We start from the raw sequence: 19,193 nt of genomic DNA on the forward strand, positions 1-19,193 counted from the left end.
TCAGCTAGTTGCAGGAGGTTAGAACACCGAGGCATTCTGACGGTCAGCTAGCTGCAGGAGGTTAGAACACCTAGGCATTCTGACGGTCAGCTAGCTGCAGGAGGTTAGAACACCTAGGCATTCTGACGGTCAGCTAGCTGCAGGAGGTTAGAACACCGAGGCATTCTGACGGTCAGCTAGCTGCAGGAGGTTAGAACACCGAGGCATTCTGACGGTCAGCTAGCTGCAGGAGGTTAGAACACCGAGGCATTCTGACGGTCAGCTAGCTGCAGGAGGTTAGATCACCTAGGCATTCTGACGGTCAGCTAGCTGCAGGAGGTTAGAACACCTAGGCATTCTGACGGTCAGCTAGCTGCAGGAGGTTAGAACACCGAGGCATTCTGACGGTCAGCTAGCTGCAGGAGGTTAGATCACCTAGGCATTCTGACGGTCAGCTAGCTGCAGGAGGTTAGAACACCGAGGCATTCTGACGGTCAGCTAGCTGCAGGAGGTTAGATCACCTAGGCATTCTGACGGTCAGCTAGCTGCAGGAGGTTAGAACACCTAGGCATTCTGACGGTCAGCTAGCTGCAGGAGGTTACAACACCCAGGCATTCTGACGGTCAGCTAGCTGCAGGAGGTTAGAACACCTAGGCATTCTGACGGTCAGCTAGCTGCAGGAGGTTAGATCACCTAGGCATTCTGACGGTCAGCTAGCTGCAGGAGGTTAGAACACCTAGGCATTCTGACGGTCAGCTAGCTGCAGGAGGTTACAACACCCAGGCATTCTGACGGTCAGCTAGCTGCAGGAGGTTAGAACACCTAGGCATTCTGACGGTCAGCTAGCTGCAGGAGGTTAGAACACCTAGGCATTCTGACGGTCAGCTAGCTGCAGGAGGTTACAACACCCAGGCATTCTGACGGTCAGCTAGCTGCAGGAGGTTAGAAAACCTAGGCATTCTGACGGTCAGCTAGCTGCAGGAGGTTAGATCACCTAGGCATTCTGACGGTCAGCTAGCTGCAGGAGGTTAGATCACCTAGGCATTCTGACGGCCAGCTAGCTGCAGGAGGTTACAACACCCAGGCATTCTGACGGTCAGCTAGCTGCAGGAGGTTAGAAAACCTAGGCATTCTGACGGCCAGCTAGCTGCAGGAGGTTAGAACACCTAGGCATTCTGACGGTCAGCTAGCTGCAGGAGGTTAGATCACCTAGGCATTCTGACGGTCAGCTAGCTGCAGGAGGTTAGAACGGTCGGTAGTTCCAGAAACTAGAGAAGACGGAAATCTAGAAGGAGGAGGAGGAAGAGGAGGAAAATCCAGTTAATGTGTCATGGTAAGCCAATATAATAAAGGCTTTATAATATAGGTCACAAAACAAGTGCCTTGGCTTGGTGTTGTACGTAGGCTTTCAGTTTGACGGTTTTCTGGGACATACGCCACAACTTCTCTACTTCAGTCGATTTAGACTCTCGTTTCCAATGAGCACCTTTTCATACCATTTACAACTTTTTCACAGAAACAAAACAGCTCTCCCTGTCTTCTCTTTTCTGAGTCTGACATGTATTTAGTTGCGGACACACGAACAAGGTGAATCATCTACTTCATACCAGCTGACCCAGCCCGGAATCTATGCCAATACCGCAGCTACTCATTCACTTCCGTGTATTCTGTGGACCAATGGAGTGTTGAGAAAGTGTCCTGCTGCCACAGACGTCACTCACCTTGTCCTTGAGCTGCTGACAGAGCTGCAGTGAGATGGTGAAGAAGACCAGGGTGTTGTTGAGCCAGGGGACAACACACTCCACCTTGTGAACCTGGCTCACCTCAAACTTAGCATTGTTCAGCTCACTGGGGGAGACAGCAGGGAAAGAGTTCAACAATAAAACAACAACAAAGCAGTTGGATGTATTGGAAATGGCACTGTATGTGTTAACGTTGGGAACTGTGTGTGTGAAAGTATTCAGAAATGGGAGGACCCGGGGTAGACCCAACAAGCATAATTTACTATGCTGCTGACTAGTGACAAAACTATATTTTTTTAAACGGTAGTTAGTATTGTTAGAGACACACTAATATCTTCACATCAACAAGATATGGACATGAAAAGATCCCGTGTGTATTGACCACAGACAGCCCCATCTAAAGCGTTAGTGACTGACATGTTCTAGAGCGTTAGTGACTGACATGTTCTAGAGCGTTAGTGACTGACATGTTCTAGAGCGTTAGTGACTGACATGTTCTAGAGCGTTAGTGACTGACATGTTCTAGAGCGTTAGTGACTGACATGATCTAAAGCGTTAGTGACTGACATGTTCTAGAGCGTTAGTGACTGACATGATCTAAAGCGTTAGTGACTGACATGTTCTAGAGCGTTAGTGACTGACATGATCTAAAGTGTTAGTGACTGACATGTTCTAAAGCGTTAGTGACTGACATGTTCTAAAGCGTTAGTGACTGACATGATCTAAAGTGTTAGTGACTGACATGATCTAAAGCGTTAGTGACTGACATGTTCTAAAGCGTTAGTGACTGACATGTTCTAGAGCGTTAGTGACTGACATGTTCTAAAGCGTTAGTGACTGACATGTTCTAAAGCGTTAGTGACTGACATGATCTAAAGCGTTAGTGACTGACATGATCTAAAGCGTTAGTGACTGACATGATCTAAAGCGTTAGTGACTGACATGATCTAGAGCGTTAGTGACTGACATGTTCTAGAGCGTTAGTGACTGACATGATCTAAAGCGTTAGTGACTGACATGATCTAGAGCGTTAGTGACTGACATGATCTAGAGCGTTAGTGACTGACATGATCTAGAGCGTTAGTGACTGACATGTTCTAGAGCGTTAGTGACTGACATGATCTAGAGCGTTAGTGACTGACATGTTCTAGAGCGTTAGTGACTGACATGTTCTAAAGCGTTAGTGACTGACATGATCTAAAGCGTTAGTGACTGACATGATCTAGAGCGTTAGTGACTGACATGATCTAAAGTGTTAGTGACTGACATGATCTAAAGCGTTAGTGACTGACATGATCTAGAGCGTTAGTGACTGACATGTTCTAAAGCGTTAGTGACTGACATGATCTAAAGCGTTAGTGACTGACATGATCTAGAGCGTTAGTGACTGACATGTTCTAGAGCGTTAGTGACTGACATGTTCTAAAGCGTTAGTGACTGACATGATCTAAAGCGTTAGTGACTGACATGATCTAGAGCGTTAGTGACTGACATGATCTAAAGTGTTAGTGACTGACATGATCTAAAGCGTTAGTGACCGACATGATGTGAAGCGTTAGTGACTGACATGATCTAAAGCGTTAGTGACTGACATGATGTGAAGCGTTAGTGACCGACATGATGTGAAGCGTTAGTGACTGACAGGATGTGAAGCGTTAGTGACTGACATGATCTAAAGCGTTAGTGACTGACATGATCTAAAGCGTTAGTGACTGACATGATGTGAAGCGTTAGTGACCGACATGATGTGAAGCGTTAGTGACTGACATGATCTAAAGCGTTAGTGACTGACATGATCTAAAGCGTTAGTGACTGACATGTTCTAAAGTGTTAGTGACCGACATGATGTGAAGCGTTAGTGACTGACATGATGTGAAGCGTTAGTGACTGACATGATCTAAAGCGTTAGTGACTGACATGATCTAAAGCGTTAGTGACTGATATGATCTAAAGTGTTAGTGACTGACATGGTGTGAAGCGTTAGTGACTGACATGATCTAAAGTGTTAGTGACCGACATGATGTGAAGCGTTAGTGACTGACATGGTGTGAAGCGTTAGTGACTGACATGATGTGAAGCGTTAGTGACTGACATGATCTAAAGCGTTAGTGACTGACATGATGTGAAGCGTTAGTGACTGACATGATCTAAAGTGTTAGTGACTGACATGATCTAAAGCGTTAGTGACTGACATGGTGTGAAGCGTTAGTGACTGACATGGTGTGAAGCGTTAGTGACTGACATGGTGTGAAGCGTTAGTGACTGACATGGTGTGAAGCGTTAGTGACTGACATGGTGTGAAGCGTTAGTGACTGACATGATCTAAAGTGTTAGTGACTGACATGATCTAAAGCGTTAGTGACTGACATGATCTAAAGCGTTAGTGACTGACAGGATGTGAAGCGTTAGTGACTGACAGGATGTGAAGCGTTAGTGACTGACATGATCTAAAGCGTTAGTGACTGACATGATCTAAAGCGTTAGTGACTGACATGATCTAAAGCGTTAGCGACTGACATGATCTAAAGCGTTAGTGACTGACATGATCTAAAGTGTTAGTGACTGACATGATCTAAAGCGTTAGTGACTGACAGGATGTGAAGCGTTAGTGACTGACATGATCTAAAGCGTTAGCGACTGACATGATCTAAAGCGTTAGTGACTGACAGGATGTGAAGCGTTAGTGACTGACAGGATGTGAAGCGTTAGTGACTGACAGGATGTGAAGCGTTAGTGACTGACAGGATGTGAAGCGTTAGTGACTGACATGATGTGAAGCGTTAGTGACTGACATGATGTGAAGCGTTAGTGACTGACATGATGTGAAGCGTTAGTGACTGACATGATGTGAAGCGTTAGTGACTGACATGATGTGAAGCGTTAGTGACTGACATGATGTGAAGCGTTAGTGACTGACATGATGTGAAGCGTTAGTGACTGACATGATGTGAAGCGTTAGTGACTGACATGATGTGAAGCGTTAGTGACTGACATGATGTGAAGCGTTAGTGACTGACATGATGTGAAGCGTTAGTGACTGACATGATGTGAAGCGTTAGTGACTGACATGATGTGAAGCGTTAGTGACTGACATGATGTGAAGCGTTAGTGACTGACATGATGTGAAGCGTTAGTGACTGACATGATGTGAAGCGTTAGTGACTGACAGAATGTGAAGCGTTAGTGACTGACAGAATGTGAAGCGTTAGTGACTGACAATGTGAAGCGTTAGTGACTGACAGGATGTGAAGCGTTAGTGACTGACAGGATGTGAAGCGTTAGTGACTGACAGGATGTGAAGCATTAGTGACTGACAGGATGTGAAGCATTAGTGACTGACAGGATGTGAAGCGTTATCTAACAGAACTTACAACATGGCTCCAGGGTTGTGTAACACAGAGCTTCCAGATGGCCTGAAGTTCTGTTGAAAAACCACAGGGAGACAAACTGATGCATCTTCACAATACCACATGATTACAGAACTAACAGCTGTCATCTTGGTGTGAAGGTTGTCTCAGGGCTGGATTCAGTGAGTGACAGAACTAACAGCTGTGATCTTGTTGTCTCGGGGCTGGATTCAGTGAGTGACAGAACTAACAGCTGTCATCTTGTTGTCTCAGGGCTGGATTCAGTGAGTGACAGAACTAACAACTGTGATCTTGTTGTGAAAGTTGTCTCAGGGCTGGATTCAGTGAGTGACAGAACTAACAGCTGTCATCTTGTTGTCTCAGGGCTGGATTCAGTGAGTGACAGAACTAACAGCTGTGATCTTGTTGTCTCGGGGCTGGATTCAGTGAGTGACAGAACTAACAGCTGTCATCTTGTTGTCTCAGGGCTGTATTCAGTGAGTGACAGAACTAACAACTGTGATCTTGTTGTGAAAGTTGTCTCAGGGCTGGATTCAGTGAGTGACAGAACTAACAGCTGTCATCTTGTTGTCTCAGGGCTGGATTCAGTGAGTGACAGAACTAACAGCTGTGATCTTGTTGTCTCAGGGCTGGATTCAGTGAGTGACAGAACTAACAGCTGTCATCTTGTTGTCTCAGGGCTGGATTCAGTGAGTGACAGAACTAACAGCTGTGATCTTGTTGTCTCAGGGCTGGATTCAGTGAGTGACAGAACTAACAGCTGTCATCTTGTTGTCTCGGGGCTGGATTCAGTGAGTGACAGAACTAACAGCTGTCATCTTGTTGTCTCGGGGCTGGATTCAGTGAGTGACAGAACTAACAGCTGTGATCTTGTTGTCTCAGGGCTGGATTCAGTGAGTGACAGAACTAACAGCTGTGATCTTGTTGTGAAAGTTGTCTCAGGGCTGGATTCAGTGAGTGACAGAACTAACAGCTGTGATCTTGTTGTGAAAGTTGTCTCTGGGCTGGATTCAGTGAGTGACAGAACTAACAGCTGTGATCTTGTTGTGAAGGTTGTCACAGGGCTGGATTCAGTGAGTGACAGAACTAACAGGTGTGATCTTGTTGTGAAAGTTGTCTCGGGGCTGGATTCAGTGAGTGACAGAACTAACAGGTGTGATCTTGTTGTGAAAGTTGTCTCTGGGCTGGATTCAGTGAGTGACAGAACTAACAGCTGTCATCTTGTTGTGAACGTTGTCTCGGGGCTGGATTCAGTGAGTGACAGAACTAACAGCTGTGATCTCGTTGTCTCAGGGCTGGATTCAGTGAGTGACAGAACTAACAGCTGTGATCTTGTTGTCTCAGGGCTGGATTCAGTGAGTGACAGAACTAACAGCTGTGATCTTGTTGTGAAAGTTGTCTCGGGGCTGGATTCAGTGAGTGACAGAACTAACAGCTGTGATCTTGTTGTCTCGGGGCTGGATTCAGTGAGTGACAGAACTAACAGGTGTGATCTTGTTGTCTCAGGGCTGGATTCAGTGAGTGACAGAACTAACAGCTGTCATCTTGTTGTCTCAGGGCTGGATTCAGTGAGTGACAGAACTAACAACTGTGATCTTGTTGTGAAAGTTGTCTCAGGGCTGGATTCAGTGAGTGACAGAACTAACAGCTGTCATCTTGTTGTCTCAGGGCTGGATTCAGTGAGTGACAGAACTAACAGCTGTCATCTTGTTGTCTCAGGGCTGGATTCAGTGAGTGACAGAACTAACAGCTGTGATCTTGTTGTCTCAGGGCTGGATTCAGTGAGTGACAGAACTAACAGCTGTCATCTTGTTGTCTCGGGGCTGGATTCAGTGAGTGACAGAACTAACAGCTGTCATCTTGTTGTCTCGGGGCTGTATTCAGTGAGTGACAGAACTAACAGCTGTGATCTTGTTGTCTCAGGGCTGGATTCAGTGAGTGACAGAACTAACAGCTGTGATCTTGTTGTGAAAGTTGTCTCAGGGCTGGATTCAGTGAGTGACAGAACTAACAGCTGTGATCTTGTTGTGAAAGTTGTCTCTGGGCTGGATTCAGTGAGTGACAGAACTAACAGCTGTGATCTTGGTGTGAAAGTTGTCTCTGGGCTGGATTCAGTGAGTGACAGAACTAACAGCTGTGATCTTGGTGTGAAGGTTGTCTCAGGGCTGGATTCAGTGAGTGACAGAACTAACAGGTGTGATCTTGTTGTGAAAGTTGTCTCGGGGCTGGATTCAGTGAGTGACAGAACTAACAGGTGTGATCTTGTTGTGAAAGTTGTCTCGGGGCTGGATTCAGTGAGTGACAGAACTAACAGCTGTCATCTTGTTGTGAACGTTGTCTCGGGGCTGGATTCAGTGAGTGACAGAACTAACAGCTGTGATCTCGTTGTCTCAGGGCTGGATTCAGTGAGTGACAGAACTAACAGCTGTGATCTTGTTGTCTCAGGGCTGGATTCAGTGAGTGACAGAACTAACAGCTGTGATCTTGTTGTGAAAGTTGTCTAGGGGCTGGATTCAGTGAGTGACAGAACTAACAGCTGTGAACTTGTTGTCTCAGGGCTGGATTCAGTGAGTGACAGAACTAAAAGCTGTGATCTTGTTGTGAAAGTTGTCTAGGGGCTGGATTCAGTGAGTGACAGAACTAACAGCTGTGATCTTGTTGTGAAAGTTGTCTAGGGGCTGGATTCAGTGAGTGACAGAACAAACAGCTGTGATCTTGGTGTGAAGGTTGTCTAGGGGCTGGATTCAGTGAGTGACAGAACTAACAGCTGTGATCTTGGTGTGAAGGTTGTCTCAGGGCTGGATTCAGTGAGTGACAGAACTAACAGCTGTCATCTTGTTGTCTCAGGGCTGGATTCAGTGAGTGACAGAACTAACAGCTGTGATCTTGTTGTGAAAGTTGTCTAGGGGCTGGATTCAGTGAGTGACAGAACTAACAGCTGTGATCTTGTTGTCTCAGGGCTGGATTCAGTGAGTGACAGAACTAACAGCTGTGATCTTGTTGTGAAAGTTGTCTCAGAGCTGGATTCAGTGAGTGACAGAACTAACAGCTGTGATCTTGTTGTGAAAGTTGTCTCAGGGCTGGATTCAGTGAGTGACAGAACTAACAGCTGTCATCTTGTTGTCTCGGGGCTGGATTCAGTGAGTGACAGAACTAACAGCTGTGATCTTGTTGTGAAAGTTGTCTCAGGGCTGGATTCAGTGAGTGACAGAACTAACAGCTGTGATCTTGTTGTCTCAGGGCTGGATTCAGTGAGTGACAGAACTAACAGCTGTGATCTTGTAGTGAAAGTTGTCTCGGGGCTGGATTTGAGCCACAGACTGTATCTGCATGAGAGTGTGAATGTGAGTGTGTACCTTGGTGGTGTTGGGCTGCATTGCGTGCAGCTGGTAGACAGTCAGACACAGTTTACTCAGGTTGATATAGAAGTTCACCATCACATCACCTGGCATTGGAGGAGTGAACGTTTTCTGGAGAGAGGGGGAGAGGGAGAGAGAGAGGGGGAGGGGAGAAGGAGAGAGGGGGAGGGGAGAAGGAGAAAGAGAGGGAGGGGAGAAGGAGAAAGAGAGGGAGAAAGAGAGAGGGAGTCATTGTGAAGTAAATTGCATACAGTAGACGAGACCAGTTTCTCTGCTATGACCTATGACCTATGGCAGACTCACCATGAGGCCGCTGGTGGCCAGCTCCGGCAGGGTCATGGCTGCTGGAGTGGTGAGGCGGTTACGAGCCCTGGTCAGCTGGAGCATCACCGCATCCATCAGCTGCAACAACGACATCATCAACTACAGTGATCAACTAGGAACAAACACAACCTGAGATATAGAGGACATGATCTGGTGAAGAGATGCACTCTGGGATGGAAAATTGTGTGATGTGTAGTGTAGACTAATGGTGTGTAGCGTAGACTAATGATGTGTAGCGTAGACTAATGATGTGTAGCGTAGACTAATGGTGTGTAGCGTAGACTAATGGTGTGTAGCGTAGACTAATGGTGTGTAGCGTAGACTAATGATGTGTAGCGTAGACTAATGATGTGTAGCGTAGACTAATGGTGTGTAGTGTAGACTAAGGATGTGTAGCGTAGACTAATGGTGTGTAGCGTAGACTAAGGATGTGTAGCGTAGACTAATGGTGTGTAGTGTAGACTAATGGTGTGTAGTGTAGACTTAGAAAATAGAGGAAAACCACTTCCCTGATAGCTCTGTTATATCTGTTAGCTCCGCTATGACACAGAAAGCAGTTTATTTCTGACAGTCATTATCAGTGTTTTCCCTGGTGGAAACTAACCTCATTACCCTCAGCCCCAGTCTTAAAGTGGTAGCTGTGTGTGTGTGTGTGTGTGTGTGTGTGTGTGTGTGTGTGTGTGTGTGTGTGTGTGTGTGTGTGTGTGTGTGTGTGTGTGTGTGTGTGTGTGTGTGTGTGTGTGTGTGTGTGTGTTCCTACCTTGTTGACCTCAGCCCCAGTCTTAAAGTGGTAGCTCTCATCTCTACCACTCAGCAGCTGCAGAGCCTGATTCACATGGTTCCTAGCATCCTGGATCTGAGGGAGAGACAGGGACAGAGTCAGTATTATTAGATCTGAGGGACAGAGTCAGTATTATTAGGTCTGAGGGACAGAGTCAGTATTATTAGATCTGAGGGAGAGACAGGGACAGAGTCAGTATTATTAGATCTGAGGGACAGAGTCAGAGGTCTGAGGGACAGAGTCAGTATTATTAGATCTGAGGGAGAGACAGGGACAGAGTCAGTATTATTAGGTCTGAGGGAGAGACAGAGTCAGTATTATTAGATCTGAGGGAGAGACAGAGTCAGTATTATTAGATCTGAGGGACAGAGTCAGTATTATTAGGTCTGAGGGACAGACAGAGTCAGTATTATTAGGTCTGAGGGACAGAGTCAGTATTATTAGATCTGAGGGACAGAGTCAGTATTATTAGGTCTGAGGGACAGACAGAGTCAGTATTATTAGGTCTGAGGGACAGAGTCAGTATTATTAGATCTGAGGGAGAGAGTCAGTATTATTAGGTCTGAGAGACAGAGTCAGTATTATTAGATCTGAGGGAGAGACAGAGTCAGTATTATTAGATCTGAGGGAGAGACAGAGTCAGTATTATTAGATCTGAGGGAGAGACAGAGTCAGTATTATTAGATCTGAGGGAGAGACAGAGTCAGTATTATTAGGTCTGAGGGACAGAGTCAGTATTATTAGATCTGAGGGAGAGAGTCAGTATTATTAGGTCTGAGGGACAGAGTCAGTATTATTAGATCTGAGGGACAGAGTCAGTATTATTAGGTCTGAGAGACAGAGTCAGTATTATTAGGTCTGAGAGACAGAGTCAGTATTATTAGGTCTGAGGGACAGAGTCAGTATTATTAGATCTGAGGGAGAGAGTCAGTATTATTAGGTCTGAGAGACAGAGTCAGTATTATTAGATCTGAGGGAGAGACAGAGTCAGTATTATTAGGTCTGAGAGACAGAGTCAGTATTATTAGGTCTGAGGGACAGAGTCAGTATTATTAGATCTGAGGGAGAGAGTCAGTATTATTAGATCTGAGGGACAGAGTCAGTATTATTAGGTCTGAGGGACAGAGTCAGTATTATTAGATCTGAGGGAGAGACAGGGACAGAGTCAGTATTATTAGGTCTGAGGGAGAGACAGAGTCAGTATTATTAGATCTGAGGGAGAGACAGAGTCAGTATTATTAGATCTGAGGGACAGAGTCAGTATTATTAGGTCTGAGGGACAGACAGAGTCAGTATTATTAGGTCTGAGGGACAGAGTCAGTATTATTAGATCTGAGGGACAGAGTCAGTATTATTAGGTCTGAGGGACAGACAGAGTCAGTATTATTAGGTCTGAGGGACAGAGTCAGTATTATTAGATCTGAGGGAGAGAGTCAGTATTATTAGGTCTGAGAGACAGAGTCAGTATTATTAGATCTGAGGGAGAGACAGAGTCAGTATTATTAGATCTGAGGGAGAGACAGAGTCAGTATTATTAGATCTGAGGGAGAGACAGAGTCAGTATTATTAGATCTGAGGGAGAGACAGAGTCAGTATTATTAGGTCTGAGGGACAGAGTCAGTATTATTAGATCTGAGGGAGAGAGTCAGTATTATTAGGTCTGAGGGACAGAGTCAGTATTATTAGATCTGAGGGACAGAGTCAGTATTATTAGGTCTGAGAGACAGAGTCAGTATTATTAGGTCTGAGAGACAGAGTCAGTATTATTAGGTCTGAGGGACAGAGTCAGTATTATTAGATCTGAGGGAGAGAGTCAGTATTATTAGGTCTGAGAGACAGAGTCAGTATTATTAGATCTGAGGGAGAGACAGAGTCAGTATTATTAGGTCTGAGAGACAGAGTCAGTATTATTAGGTCTGAGGGACAGAGTCAGTATTATTAGATCTGAGGGAGAGAGTCAGTATTATTAGATCTGAGGGACAGAGTCAGTATTATTAGATCTGAGGGAGAGAGTCAGTATTATTAGGTCTGAGGGAGAGAGTCAGTATTATTAGGTCTGAGAGACAGAGTCAGTATTATTAGGTCTGAGAGACAGAGTCAGTATTATTAGGTCTGAGAGACAGAGTCAGTATTATTAGATCTGAGGGACAGAGTCAGTATTATTAGATCTGAGGGACAGAGTCAGTATTATTAGATCTGAGGGACAGAGTCAGTATTATTAGATCTGAGAGACAGAGTCAGTATTATTAGATCTGAGAGACAGAGTCAGTATTATTAGATCTGAGAGACAGAGTCAGTATTATTAGATCTGAGGGAGAGAGTCAGTATTATTAGATCTGAGGGACAGAGTCAGTATTATTAGGTCTGAGGGAGAGAGTCAGTATTATTAGGTCTGAGAGACAGAGTCAGTATTATTAGGTCTGAGAGACAGAGTCAGTATTATTAGATCTGAGGGAGAGACAGAGTCAGTATTATTAGATCTGAGGGAGAGACAGAGTCAGTATTATTAGATCTGAGGGAGAGACAGAGTCAGTATTATTAGATCTGAGGGAGAGACAGAGTCAGTATTATTAGATCTGAGGGAGAGACAGAGTCAGTATTATTAGGTCTGAGGGACAGAGTCAGTATTATTAGATCTGAGGGAGAGAGTCAGTATTATTAGATCTGAGGGACAGAGTCAGTATTATTAGATCTGAGGGAGAGAGTCAGTATTATTAGATATAAGGGAATTTAGGAATGTGGCCAGGTTGGGTATTTCACCATGGCACCGGGGTGTACACCCCTACTCTGACATGAAATGCTATGGGATTTTGAAAGACCACAGAGAGTCAGGACACTACGCAGGGCAGCACCCTACGCAGGGCAATGTCCCCAAACGTAATCAAGGTTTGAAATGATTATGTTTCAGTCTAATATTATATCTGTTTAGGCTTCTTGCGGTCAATTTGCAATCTATAAATATTTGTTTTATTATGTTCTGACCCACGATCATCATCTTTTAAGAAAAAGTTCTAGTTGAAGATCCTTGGTTTAGAGGCATTTCACTGTTCTTGTGCACATGACATTACAACTTGAAACCCCCCCCCCCCCCCCCTCCTACAGTACCTGTTGTAATTTCCACTGCTTATCATCCCTGAATGTGAAATGCATCACATGGTTGCTTTTAGCAGTTTTCAGATTGATGTCCTGTGAAGACAAAGGGTGAACATTACAGAACCTGACATTGTAACATGTTCTCTCTACTAAAACACATTACAGAACCTGACATTGTAACATGTTCTCTCTACTAAAACACATTACAGAACCTGACATTGTAACATGTTCTCTCTACTAAAACACATTACAGAACCTGACATTGTAACATGTTCTCTCTACTAAAACACATTACAGAACCTGACATTGTAACATGTTCTCTCTACTAAAACACATTACAGAACCTGACATTGTAACATGTTCTCTCTACTAAAACACATTACAGAACCTGACATTGTAACATGTTCTCTGTACTAAAACACATTACAGAACCTGACATTGTAACATGTTCTCTGTACTAAAACACATTACAGAACCTGACATTGTAACATGTTCTCTCTACTAAAACACATTACAGAACCTGACATTGTAACATGTTCTCTGTACTAAAACACATTACAGAACCTGACATTGTAACATGTTCTCTCTACTAAAACACATTACAGAACCTGACATTGTAACATGTTCTCTACTAAAACACAGTCAAACCCTGCCAGTCAGAATGTTTACAGAGAATATTCTCGAACCAGAGAAAGGAGACACTCACAGCTTGAGTCAGGGCCTCTCCCTGTAGAGTCAGTACTCCTTTCACCTGGTCCATGCTGCGAAGACAAGACAGCAGGACTCACAAGACTGTCATAACGACAGTGTGGAAGTCCCAGATAGGACCCTATCGCCTACACACTACACTACTGTTGACCTGAGTCCTATGTCATGTCACCTTGTCATAGACTCAGGTCCCGGCAGATTAGAAACGTGTGGTTGATGGTGTCTGTAAACAGAAGGTTGTGTAATGGATAAACAAGCCCTCCACTATAACAAATGTTGACAGACAGGAGTTTTCCCTCAACCAAGACACATACAGTACGTACAGCCATGGACCTGAAGCACGCACGCACGCACGCACGCACGCACGCGCACACACGCACACACACACACACACACACACACACACACACACACACACACACACACACACACACACACACACACACACACACACACACACACACACACACACACACACACACACACACACACACACACACACACACACACACACACACACACACACACACACACACACACACACACACACACACACACACGTGAGATGTTGGGACTGGCTTCTGATCTTTAAATAGGTGCCTATCAGCCTATTTTCGTGCTCTATAGATTGAATCACATTACCCCCCAAAAAAGACCATTAGAAAATAACTTGCATGTTGTGTGAGAATTTTAATATTTTTAATTTATTTTACCTTTATTTAACTAGGCAAGGCAGTTAAGAACAAATTCTTATTTACATTGACGGTCCAGGAACAGTGGGTTAACTGCCTTGTTCAGGGGCAGAACGACAGGTGTTTACATTGTCAGCTCTGGGATTTGATCTTGCAACCTTTCAGTTAATGGCCCAACGGCTACCTGCCGCCCCTCTGACCGCTAGGCTACCTGCCGCCCCTCTGACCGCTAGGCTACCTGCCGCCCCTCTGACCGCTAGGCTACCTGCCGCCCCTCTGACCGCTAGGCTACCTGCCGCCCCTCTGACCGCTAGGCTACCTGCCCCCCCTCTGACCGCTAGGCTACCTGCCCCCCCTCTGACCGCTAGGCTACCTGCCCCCCCTCTGACCGCTAGGCTACCTGCCCCCCCTCTGACCGCTAGGCTACCTGCCCCCCCTCTGACCGCTAGGCTACCTGCCCCCCCTCTGACCGCTAGGCTACCTGCCTCCCCTCTGACCACTAGGCTACCTGCCCCCCCTCTGACCACTAGGCTACCTGCCCCCCCTCTGACCACTAGGCTACCTGCCGCCCCTCTGACCACTAGGCTACCTGCCGCCCCTCTGACCACTAGGCTACCTGCCGCCCCTCTGACCACTAGGCTACCTGCCGCCCCTCTGACCACTAGGCTACCTGCCGCCCCTCTGACCACTAGGCTACCTGCCGCCCCTCTGACCACTAGGCTACCTGCCGCCCCTCTGACCACTAGGCTACCTGCCGCCCCTCTGACCACTAGGCTACCTGCCGCCCCTCTAACCACTAGGCTACCTGCCGCCCCACTAGGCTACCTGCCGCCCCACTAGGCTACCTGCCGCCCCACTAGGCTACCTGCCGCCCCTCTGACCACTAGGCTACCTGCCGCCCCTCTGACCACTAGGCTACCTGCCGCCCCTCTAACCACTAGGCTACCTGCCGCCCCACTAGGCTACCTGCCGCCCCTCTGACCACTAGGCTACCTGCCGCCCCTCTGACCACTAGGCTACCTGCCGCCCCTCTGACCACTAGGCTACCTGCCGCCCCTCTGACCACTAGGCTACCTGCCGCCCCCAGAAGGAATGTAAAGGTAAATAACATAATCCGACATGTGTTTCTGATCTATGTGTTAACAACAGGTCTTCGTTAGGCTGGACTAGATGGGGTTTCTTATCATCTACATTATATTCATGTTTTCTGTCTTGTCTATTGTATTGCTATGAATCAAGGAGACACATTCTATGTTTTTAAAATGGCTAATAAAGAATCAAAGTCACAAACTCAACCAATCAATCACCCAACTGATCAATTAACCAATCAAATCAACGAATGAATCCCTCCAAATCTTACGTTGAGCTGCCCAGGATGAAGTTCTCCTGTTTCAGTTGGCTCTCCAGTCCTGGAGTGGGAATGGAGAACCTCCTGGATGCCTCCTGGTGACATAAACATAGTACACAATCTAGTTATATAGTACACAATCTAGTTACATAGTACACAATCTAGTTATATAGTACACAATCTAGTTATATAGACAGTTATATAGACACAATCTACACTGAACAAAAATATAAACTCAACATGTAAAGTGTTGGTCCCATATTTCATGAGCTGAAATAAAAGATCCCAGAAATGTTCCATACGCAAAAAAAAAAACTATTTCTCTCAAATGTTATGCACAAACTTGTTAGCATTTCTCCTTATCAAGAAGCTGATTAAACAGCATAAACATTACACAGGTGCACCTTGTGCTGGGGGAAATAAAAGGCCACTCTAAAATGTGCAGTTTTGTCACACAACACAATGCCACAGATGTCTCAAGTTGAGGGAGCGTGCAATTGGCATCCTGACTGCAGGAATGTTCACCAGAGATGTTGCCAGAAAACTGAATGTTCATTTCTCTACTATAAGCCACCTCCAACCTCGTTTTAGAGCATTTGGCAGTGCGTCCAACCGGCCTCACAACCGCAGACCACGTGTATGGAATTGTGTGGGCGAGCGGTTTGCCGATATCAACGTTGTGAACAGAGCGCCCCATGGTGACAGTGGGGTTATGGTATGGGCAGGCATAAGCTACGGACAACAAATACAACTGCATTTTAATCTATGGTAATTTGAATGCAGAAAAATACCATGACGAGATCCTGAGGCCCATTGTGAGGCCCAATTTTCTGCAAGATATCTGTGATCAACAGATGCATATCTGTATTCCCAGTCATGTGAAATCCATAGATTAGGGCCTAATGAATTCATTTAAATTGACTGATTTTCTCATATGAACTGTAACTCTGTCAAATCAGTTAAATTGCTGCATGTTCTATTTTGGTTCAGTATAATAAACCTGTACACAATCTAGTTACAGCATTGTAAAGATCTCCATCAATAATTCAATAAAATGTCTTGAGAAGCGTGAGTACAAATAGCAATCAACTCTGACAACAGTACACCGAAATCAAACAACACTTGAAGAATTTAGTTACACAACAACCTAGCCAGAGTTGAAACGTCTGGGGATGCATTAGTTCCACATGGTTTACCATTAGTCATGATAATCTGCTCTTACAGGATCCTCCTCTGTGGCTATGGGGTCAGTGTACCACAGCTAGGTCCAACCCAATATTGACAACTCAGCAGTGTTAAGACACCATTGTCTCGTGTTGTGATCGGAGCTCTTTGATCCTATGGAGCCAATTACTTAGTTGTTGGGTGAAGTTGATCCTAGACGCTGATCTTGGATCAGTTTGGGATTTTCCCCCACTAACAGTAAGGTTAGGATAGGGAGAGAGGAAGCTGATCTTAGATCTGTACCAAAGAGAAACTTCAGCCCAGAGCTAATATTTACCTTCAGTATATCCTGGAGCTGCTTCAAAACAGCATGGACCTCCTCTTTCAGCAACCAGTTAAACTCCTCCTCCTGAGGGGAAGGAAGAGAGGGAGGGAGAGAACGAGAGAGGGTTGAAAGAGAGAGAGGAGACAAACAAGATAGTTATTGTGGTGGTCAGCAGAGATAGGCTTATTCTGTTCTAGAATGATCACATTATCATGGTTCCAATTAGAATTCCACTGGTGTTCTGAGAATGCTGTGGTTCTACTTCGCTGAATGCAGGAATCAAAGCATTACAATGATTCACTCTAATTCTATGGTAGAAATGTCATCTGACAGGAAGCAACAGAGGCATGTTGCTCTACATACATACCAGTACCTTTAAGAGACATGCTTCTGTGTACTAGCTAGCTATATAGAAAGCCCTGCATATATCTTCTCTCTCACTGGGGAGTTCTTGGATGAAGCCCACCCTTGAGGACTGAATGTGACGCCTGACACCTATGGATCTATAGGTCGAGCTGTGTACAGAAGGCTAGATATATGGGGTTGCCAGGGCAGTGGTGACCTCACCCATGAAAGGCTGTAAATGTGACAATCATTCAATGTGACTATTATGAGGACATGGATCATACTGTATATCACGTTGTCATTGACAACCAGCAGAACAGAGCTTGCCGACACAAGGCAGCAGAGCAGTTTTATTCTTGGCACTGTCAGGCGCTACGGCAGTGAGTGTACAAAACATTAAGGACGCCTTCCTAATACTGAGTCGTACAGGGACGCTGGCCCATGTTGACTCCAATGCTTGGTGGTGGAACATTCTTGATACACACAGGAGACTTGAGTGTGGAAAACCCCAGCAGCTTTGCAGTTCTTGACACAAACCGGTGCACCTGGTACCTACTACCATACCCCTTCAAAAGGCACTTCAATCTTTTTGTCTTGCCCGTTCACCCTCTGAATGGCACACATACACAATACATGTGTCAAGTCTTAAAAATCCTTATTTAACCTGTCTCAGTCCTCCCCTTTGTCTACACCGGTTGAAGAGGACTTAACAAGTGACAAGAGATCATAGCTTTCACCTGGTCAGTCTATGTCATGGACAGAGCAGGTGTCCTTAATGTCCCTTTTAATCACGCAAGAAGATCGCATGAGAAATTATACACCCATAACAATAACAATCAATAGTTGGCTAGCAAAATAGCTAGCTAGACGTCGGTGAATAACTAGCTAGCCAAGGTTAACCCATTTATGTTGTTAGCTAGCTTGTCATGATCCCGACCCTTCCAGTGTTGCTTACCAAAACAGCCCTCTCGGCTTGGCTTGGACCCGACATCTTTGGTAGTTCAGATAAAGATCTTTGAGGATTGAGCATTCCCGCAGGCAGACTGGTCCACCAAGTATGTAAACCAGAAGATCTTCCACCCGTCTTCTTCTAGGGTTGTGTTTACGTTCAGCAAGATAGTTCAGTCACACGTTAACAATTAATCTTGGCCCCGCCCCCTAATCCCGTTTTTGGGAATGAACTTCCGGTTTGCGTCACATTAAAACATTTTCCGCAGCAGGCCATGAAAAGCGGAAGAGAGTGGTTGGAGCAGGCAGTTCTTACTATACCTCAGTGAAAGGCAGCAGGCCCCTAAGCGTTTCTCCCTCGGTCGACCTCAAAACACAACAGTACTGTTTAATCAAGTACCGATTGCAATCTATAAATCAACTGAATTGGATCTGTGTTCCCTTGTGAAAACAATATGTTCACTACTGTGTGTGTGTGTAAGAGAGAGTTTCATGATAACACACAATTTAAATCAGGAGAGGATTTAATAAACTGCACAAAAAGCCTTGATGTTTCACATAAATATCCCAAATCGCTACAGTTTCACCGTCCCTGCCTGGCCCTGCACAAAAAAGGGCCAACAGTCATTTCAACATCACCTGTATAAGCCACGTAAAGACAATGTTTACAAGAGATTAATTTAAAACAGCAAACACTGAACAGAACAATCTACAGTATTATTAAGACAGTGTTTCATATGGTACCCTATTCCCTATGTAGTGCACTACTTTAGACCAGGGGCCATAGGGTAGTGCACTACTTTAGACCAGGGTCCATAGGGTAGTACACTACTTTAGACCAGGGTCCATAGGGTAGTGCACTACTTTAGTCCAGGGTCACTATATAGGGAATATGATGCCATTTGGGACACAGCAGATGATTGACAGTCAGTAGAGGAGTCTAACCAAAAGTATTTTATATTACCCTTTATTTATAAAGCGTACATCCACTCAACAAATATGGGCTATTTACAAGTC

At 45.2% G+C, this 19,193-nt stretch overlaps 1 protein-coding gene across 1 annotated transcript; it reads right to left on the reverse strand.

Moving 5' to 3' along the window:
• Nucleotides 1-940: 940 nt before the first annotated feature.
• On the reverse strand, nucleotides 941-18,389 carry LOC139570563 (protein rogdi homolog). Its single transcript, XM_071392532.1, has 11 exons — nucleotides 18,184-18,389; nucleotides 16,896-16,967; nucleotides 15,407-15,489; nucleotides 13,353-13,407; nucleotides 12,659-12,739; nucleotides 9,533-9,628; nucleotides 8,752-8,850; nucleotides 8,446-8,559; nucleotides 5,093-5,142; nucleotides 1,701-1,827; nucleotides 941-1,264 (listed from the first exon to the last, which is right to left on the reverse strand). Exons 1-11 carry the CDS (start codon nucleotides 18,256-18,258, stop codon nucleotides 1,223-1,225), a joined length of 894 nt encoding a protein of 297 aa, XP_071248633.1. The 5' UTR covers nucleotides 18,259-18,389; the 3' UTR covers nucleotides 941-1,222.
• Nucleotides 18,390-19,193: the final 804 nt, after the last annotated feature.

The sequence above is a fragment of the Salvelinus alpinus genome, chromosome 1, assembly GCF_045679555.1.
Source record: "Salvelinus alpinus chromosome 1, SLU_Salpinus.1, whole genome shotgun sequence".
Classification (NCBI taxonomy): Eukaryota; Metazoa; Chordata; class Actinopteri; order Salmoniformes; family Salmonidae; genus Salvelinus; species Salvelinus alpinus.